Genomic DNA, 8,050 nt, shown 5'->3' on the forward strand with positions numbered 1-8,050 from the left:
TTTGCATACGTAGCCTCGTTTCCTCTCACTTTCTTTAATAACGAGTTCGCGGTATTTGGAAATTCGAAACGAAATCGTGTCTGACCGCTGCTAAGGAGTTTCCACTGAAATTCTCGTCCCCTTGGCCTCGATGGTGGAATAATGTTGGGAAAGGGAAGAGAGAATCGCGATTTCTTCCACAAAATTCGAATTTTTCACCACCACCATTTGTTTTGTGCGCAGAAATTTCAATTTCTCTACTTACTTGGAAAGAATTCTCGAAGAGTTGAGGAATTCCTGAAGGGTATCGATCGTCGTCTCATTATCCCAAGACGAGGAAAATGAATTAAACAAATACCTGTAATTAAAATTAAATTTCATCAAAATCAATTTGCAAAGTTTATACACCAAGTTTATTAAAATTCAAAAGAACCAAGTCATTAGATCCAATTATAATTTAATTCCTTTATCGTTATTATCGACTTTGGAAAGACTTTAGATAAGCTTTTAAACTCGCTCGAGGAGATTGCATCATTGATAAAATCACCATCATTGGAGAAATGCATTATAATATATATATACACCAATACTTTTTTTCTTATCTTTTATTATCAACAACTTTGTAAAGTTTTAAAAACTTTGTTTCGATAAATCCGTCCAATAATTCATATATACAATCTCTGCTTCTTTTCTTTTGATTTTTTTTTCAACAAGGTGTGTGTACATTTTTAATAAATATCGAGAAGGAGGCATCGGGAGAACCTTCTTTCTCGAGAGCTCGCTAACTCGCGAACCCCACTTCCACTTCGTTTCATATTCTAATTAATTAGCAACCGCTCGTCTTACAATAGTCTAGATCGTTTCACGAATATCGAGATAATTATTTATGAATTTACAGACGAGCGAGCAGTTGCACACTTTTGGCTGGAACCAACACGTACGCACAATCGTACGATTTAATAATTTTCTTCTGTGTCTACGAATCCTCCTTAGCGCTCTGATTAATACACCACGAGAATTACCACGATTGCACTTTAATTACTTGTACCAGCTTAAACTTCCTCGGTTTTGCGTTACGTCTCATTTTATTCTGCCTTTCTGGAGATTCCGCCATAAAGCGCCATCATCGATCTCGTAATTGAAGGATATCGGAAATATTTTAGAATCTACGACGATTAATTAAGAAAAAACAAAATTAATTAAAAAAAACAAAACATTGATTATAGAATTTGCACGTAACATGAATTTAAAGATTTTGAATCGAGTCGAGGAGAAATTGTAAGATACAATCGATTTAAATTACAAAATTCGAGATCTTTCCTTATATAGGAAATTTAATTCCCCCCTTCTCCCTTCTAAAAATTATTTAGAGATCTAAATCTAAATGCACGCGTGAAATCAATGATATTATTATTATTGTTCACCGAACCGTGTATTTGAAACGAGTGATGCATATGCATTACGCGTTAATAAATAATTTCCCTAGCTCTAATCAAATTACTCAATTGCATTCGATGTGAAATCACAGAACGGGATCGTATTATTCATTTAACTCTACTAATCCAATGGAGACGCAGAGTTACCTTGAAAGATAGCCACGCCTGTGTTTGCATAAGCGATCAAAGATAAACCGTACACGATGATTTTTCATTCCTTGTTTATTTCCCCTTTATTTATTTCTTTCTTTCTTTATATTATTTAGAAATAAAAAAATATCATGCAACGCAATAAACTATATCTCTCTCTATTCTAACGATAAGTTTTCAAATGATTATTTTTATCACAAACGTTGAATAATTTTTATTCTCGATCTTCGCAATCTCTATCTTGATCTTGAGGAGATATAAATATCGTCGAGATTCTCCTGGATCTGAAACGAGAAGTTCGACAATAATTGTTTTCGAACACATTTCGAAAAATTTTCGAAATTAATTTTTCCAGAGTTTCTATTCTCAAATAGCACTCGATAATCGGTAGAAAGTCATTTAACATTTCGTTGCTCCCTTGTTTCTCGATGCCCTCCTTCTCTTGCTCCTCCTTTCTCGCATTCTCTGTTTCCATTTACTTCGATCGTGGACACGGAATGTCAGAAAACAACGAGGAGGATAGAACGGGGGGAGGCAATGATCGTAATAACGACAATGATATCAAGGAAACTCGGGTGGACGAAGAGGTGAAGATAATAGGGACGGAGAAACGTTGCGTGCGATGCAAAGAAGTAGGTTACTATCGGCGTGAAACGAGCCTCTGATAAGGTTATGATATATCGTTTAAATCACTTACGTAGGGTGAGGCTATGATGCTTGTGCAATCTTGTATAAAAAGAAAAAATATTTGTACATCGTTAGAAATTATAGTTTCATTATAATTATTTTTCTTTCGCAGTAGGGAGAAAGTTTTTTTTTTTTCTCCCCCCACTTTTATGAATCGATTTACGATTTTTGATTGTCTCTATAAAAATATAAATGTATAAAATTACGTCTTTGAAAATAATATTATTATATATCGATCTGTTCGTTGTTACAAATTTAATTAATATATTTTGTTTATGATCATAATCTTTTTTGGAGATGCATCAATGAATCGAATTCCACGTTGAAGTATAATTCGTTATAATTCGCAATTTTTTACAGTAAAATAATCGATAAATTATTATTCAAATTATCAGCCAACTTCAATTATATAACGATATTCATTCGTTATTAATATTTTTATTATTTTAATTTATTAAATAATTCTAATTTCATATATCTTAACGAAACATTTTAAATAACACAATTGCAATATTGCACAAAACAATATTCACGGTAAGATAATTTTTCTCAAAAAAAAAAAAGAGAAAAAAAATAATTCCAGGCTTTCACGTACAAGTTGAAATAACTTGTTAGCCCGTAAACTCGATTCTTCGATCCTCCAGTTATACATATACATATCGTAAAATCTGCGAATTGCATAATCGATTATATAAAACTTGTACATTTCCAACATTTCCAAACAACAAGTATACGACGCAACGTTTTTCCCCTTTTACCCTCCCTCCTCAATTTTTCTCTCTCTTTTCTTCCCTTTCTTTCTTTCGTTTCGTTTCGTTTTACGTAATTTTAAGACCGAGCCGCCAGTACATCAGACTGACGCTCATTTCATCGCGGAAGAAGGCCGCGAAATTATCCAATGTCCCGCGATATATGTCGAGAGAGACGAGACAGGCCACGCCCTTCGCGAAATCTCGCGTCCAGGGAGGAATCATAATCCGAAAATCATAACCGATTCATTCTTCTCTTTTCCCTCTCTCTCCCTTCACCTCATCTCGTGGTTCATCAAGGTGAAAATCAAGACCGAGGTGCTGGACGAGATCGAGAATTTCTCGGCTAACGACGAGCTCGACATTGACGATGCTTACGAGAACGAGGCGAGGAGGAAGAGGCACAAGAGGGGGCAGAAGGGGAGGGGTTGCCCCCCGATCAAGAAGGAGGTGAATCTGGACGAATATGTGGATTTCGAGGAGTACATAGAGGCGTTGACTACCGGGAAACGATTGATCTGCAGCGTGTGCAGGATCGAGTTCCCCGACGAGGCGGAGTTCAAGACGCACATGGTGGGGCACAGCCATGGAAAATTGTTCCAGTGCGGTATCTGCAGGAAGCAATTTTCACGGTATTTTTTTTTTTACAGAAAAAACTTTTCCTCTCTTCCTTTTTCTTTTTTTTATTAATTAATCTCTAAGCATTATTCATAAGTATTATTATTATTATTTTCCAAGATTATCCGAATATTAATAATCTGTCATTGTTTCGATCAATGTTAATTCGATATCTCCAATTTTTTGCAAAATTGCACAATAATCGAGCCAATTATGATATTTTGTCCCAAGGTCGTCTGCGCTCAAGGACCACCTTCGTCTTCACGAGACGTTCAAAGCGTTCATATGCAGGCACTGCAGCCTTCGATTTCAGGTATTTCATTCTTTCCTTATATCTTTCGCGCGACCGATAACGATCGAAAAGAAAAGAGGAAAAGAAAAAAAAATTATGGAAGAAACGGAAACAAGATCAAGACACCGGTTCTCTCTATTCCGTAATCAATTACCGGCCGGCTCGAATTCCAGCAGAGGGACCAGTTGAGGATGCACCAGGCCGAGGTGCACTCGAGCCGAAGGCCGTTCGAGTGCGGTGTCTGCAAGAAGAAGCTGCTCCACCGGCAGTCGTTGCGCGATCACAAGCTGATGCACACGAACGTGAAGCCGTTCGAGTGCTCGATCTGCAAGAAGAGATTCCTCAGGCCGAGCAGCCTCAGGGCGCACATGATCGTTCACACAGCCGACTCGCCGTTCGAGTGCGACCTCTGCCCAGCCAAGTTCAAGAGATCTTCCGTGTTGAAGACCCACAAGTTGACGCACACAGGGGTGAGAAGGTTCGAGTGCGATATATGCAAGCACCGGTTCCATTTGAAGGGCGCTCTCAAACATCACATTCTGTCCCATTACGGTGAGATTTTCTTCCCGTTTTTCATATTTCGAAACATCATCTTCTTTCTTTAAGTGATATTTTTTTATAATGAGAAAATTTCCAGCTACTCCATTTATAATATTTTGCTCGACGTATGTAGCTGATATATTTAAGAAGAGATTACGATTGATGGGACAGCGAAAAAAATATTTGCAGATTCATTTAGGAAAGGGATGAGCAATGGATCTTTTTGGATTATCGTAGAGAGAGGCTCGCGTGTCAAAGGAGAAACTAGAGATTGTTTGAAATTTGATTTTGGAGATGGAGATTCGAAAAAAAAAAAAGAAACTTATAAATTTTCATTTCGATACTTTTACTTAAAAGTTTTATCTCCGAACGAAAATACCGATGATTGATTTTTCGACTGGCGAACGTTGATTCTTTCTTTCATAAAATTTCAAGATTTCAATCATAACCTCTTGAAGTTTTTGATAAATACCCGTGAAATAAATAAGTATATATATACGTGAAACGTAATAGATATGACTTACGTGAAAAGTCAGTACCTGAACGAAATTAGTTATAACACACCACGTTTTACACCCGGAAACCTGCAGTAAAATTTTCTTAATTCACCACCGTTTCACGTGTCCATGCTTGTAAACGTGAAATAAAAAAAAAAAAAAAAGAAAGAAAAAGGGGAAAAAAGGAAAGGAAAAAAGGAAAGAAAGGCAAAGGAAAAAGGAGGAAAGAAAAGAAAAGAAAAAAAAGGGGGAAAAAAGGCGGAATGGAATAATTAAATAAAACAACCAACACGTTCGTTCCTTTAAACGACCTTAGCTTCCCTTCAGACCCATAATATCCGAGCGTTTACAACCGAAACGTTATCGCCGTTTAAACACACGTCTATCGTGGATCGCGGAACACCATGAAACCCCCGCCGTGACGAGAAGGGGTTAATTGGCAGGCGTGTAAGACCCATAGTCTGCGCGTATAATCCTTGATTTTCTAATTAATACCGGCCCTCCCTCGGTTAACGGGTGTAACAGAGTCGCGTGAACGGCTGACACGCTTATCTCGCCATTTTTATGTCTCAATACCGGCCTCGAATTTTATATGAGGAGGTAAAAACCGCCTCGGAGGAAGTCGCTTCGTGCGGAGCAAACAGTTTTACCCAACGCCTCCAGACGTTTCCCGTTTCCCTTCCTTTCGCCTAATAATCTGTGAGAATATTCACCATTATCTTCCCGTCCGTCTCTCTTCATTTCCCTTTCAGCCATCTTTTTCAGATTCGCAGATTCTTCCTTTTCTTATTCTTAAGAGTGGAAAATTGAAAAGATGAATAACGACGCGTTTTTTGAAATCTTCTTCTTAAAAAGATCTTCTTAACAAGAATAATAAATAGGAGAGGATGGATGTAAAAATTTTACCCGTTTTTTTTAAATTGAAAAATCAAAAATAAGAAGAGCCGTGTTTCTTCTTTGTTCTTCTTTCTTTCTGTTACAGGAGTGAGGCCGTATAAATGCGAGGACTGCGGTAAATGTTACAGGAGGTCGTGGGGCCTGAAGGTGCACAGATATCGTCACACAGGTGTGAAACGATTCGAGTGTGACCTGTGCAAGTCACGATTCAGCGTGAAAACGAAGCTGGCCAAGCACATTTACGGCCACATCGGGGAAAAACCGTACAAGTGCGATTTCTGCGGTCGCCAATATGGCGAACGTTACCAATTGAAGGCGCACAAATGCGGGAACCCATCCAAGACGAGGATCGACAGATCGTTCGCCGACTCCATCACCCAGATCGTCTTCTTCCATCCAAAATCGACCAACATCTCGTTCGATTCAAGTACAAAGAGTCGGTGATACAGTTTCTGTACAACAACATTACTCGGCGTATAATCGGTATTCTTCGTTTTCACATTCGCGAATAAATAACGCAAGAAACATGTTACAGGTTTTATCCAACTGTGAGGGAATCGACGTCGAATCTCGCCCGTGATAAAGAGAAGAAGAAGAGAAAAAGGAAATCGATCGATGGCGGATGGATCAGTTCGTTACTTTCGACACGTTGAAAGAGGAAACGGAAAGCGTGCGCCTGTGTATATAGATTGTTCGTTTTGTAACGTTCGATTTGTACAATATAAAATACAAAAAGCTCGAGATTTGATTGATTTATAAATAAGGAGAGGATTGAGAAAAGAATTCGATGATATATAAGTAAATATGTAAAATGAAAATCATCGGTTTAATTAAATCTCATGCGTGTTCAATGAACGATTCAACGATACTTTAAACGATATACGCAATTTGATATCACGATTTGAAACCGATCCTTGCGATTTCAATGTTTTCTTTTTCTTCTCGTTTTTTAAAATGCGAGCGAGTTCGAGGCAAATTTCAAATACACAGAATATAAAGATTCGAACGAAATTTTAATCATCCAATTGGGATTGGATCAATTAAATTTTGCAAAAAGAAAACGTAACTTTTTTTATATTTGCAACGCGAATTAAATTAGTATTTTCGAGTCGAATGGAATTTTTCTTCTCGTAAGAAAATATTCCTAAATCGAATGATCCAATTCTATCTTTAATCGTATGGATCATCGTATTTTGGATCTTTGGATCGTGTTTGCATGCCCAATGTACAGATTTAATAAAGAATCAAGCTTAATAACCACGCTGCCGCGGAATGAATGGCCGAATTAATTCGAATCGGATCGCCTTTGAACGCGGCATACCTCGAAGCTTGCAAGAAGCTTGCCTTGATTCGTCATCAAGCTGTAATCATAGTGCATCGCTTGTGTATAAAACGTGATCGAATTCGATCGAGATGAGAGAGGGTTTGATTGTTTGATCGAACCTATATAATGGATAATATAGTTTCGTTGCTTATTTTCGAAAGGATTCTTTGATGATTTCGACATTTTCTTGCGATTCTAACGATGGATTCGATCATTGAGCAACGATTACAAGAGAACAAAGATATTCAAGATTATTTTTAAATAAGATTTTAAACGAGTTATTTCCAGTAATGATTTATCAATTCTTCTTACACGAAAGAAAGTTATATAAAGATCGTATTCTAATTTATTTCCTTTCTTTTTTAGACAAGTATATCGAAATAATTTATCCTCGAAAAATAATCGTTGATCAATGATCATCAGTGCAAAATGAAACGAAAAAATTTCAATAGAATAAGAATTCAAGATACAATGATGCAACAAATAAATTCTTATTCTAATGAAACTTTTATCAGACTGAGCGTCTTATCTAAATTTCTCTTAGATAGGAATATCTTATCTAAAAAAGAAAAGAAGAAAGAAGAACGGCATCACGTACAAAAATAAATTATTTATTTATACTCGATCCATCGGAGTAATATTCTCGAAACGAAAAATTCTATTTGGAACTTTAAAAACTGTACTTCAAGGGAACAAACACTAAAAAGAATCCAAATTAAAATTTAAAGCAATATGAATAATGAATAAATAAATCAACGCGAAGGAGATTGATCTCGATTGATCGAGAGACGAATCCTCGGGCGCATTATATCATATAATTTGTTCCCGATGGAAATCCGCTTAGTCGTCGGTCGGCTCTCAACTGTATCTCGAGCACGTGG

The 8,050-nt window shown here is 36.9% G+C and overlaps 1 protein-coding gene across 1 annotated transcript; it reads left to right on the plus strand.

Annotated features, from left to right (window-relative positions):
* Positions 1-2,959: 2,959 nt before the first annotated feature.
* Positions 2,960-6,577, plus strand: LOC727085 (zinc finger protein 558; the record flags this gene model as incomplete). The annotated part of the gene is made up of 5 exons (XM_016911588.2): positions 2,960-3,633; positions 3,851-3,932; positions 4,085-4,463; positions 5,931-6,281; positions 6,381-6,577. Coding segments are annotated over 5 exons (1,503 nt in total), but the record flags the coding sequence as incomplete, so codon positions are not given.
* Between the last annotated feature and the right edge of the window lie 1,473 nt (positions 6,578-8,050).

Source organism: Apis mellifera, linkage group LG4 (genome assembly GCF_003254395.2).
Source record: "Apis mellifera strain DH4 linkage group LG4, Amel_HAv3.1, whole genome shotgun sequence".
In the NCBI taxonomy this organism is placed as follows: domain Eukaryota; kingdom Metazoa; phylum Arthropoda; class Insecta; order Hymenoptera; family Apidae; genus Apis; species Apis mellifera.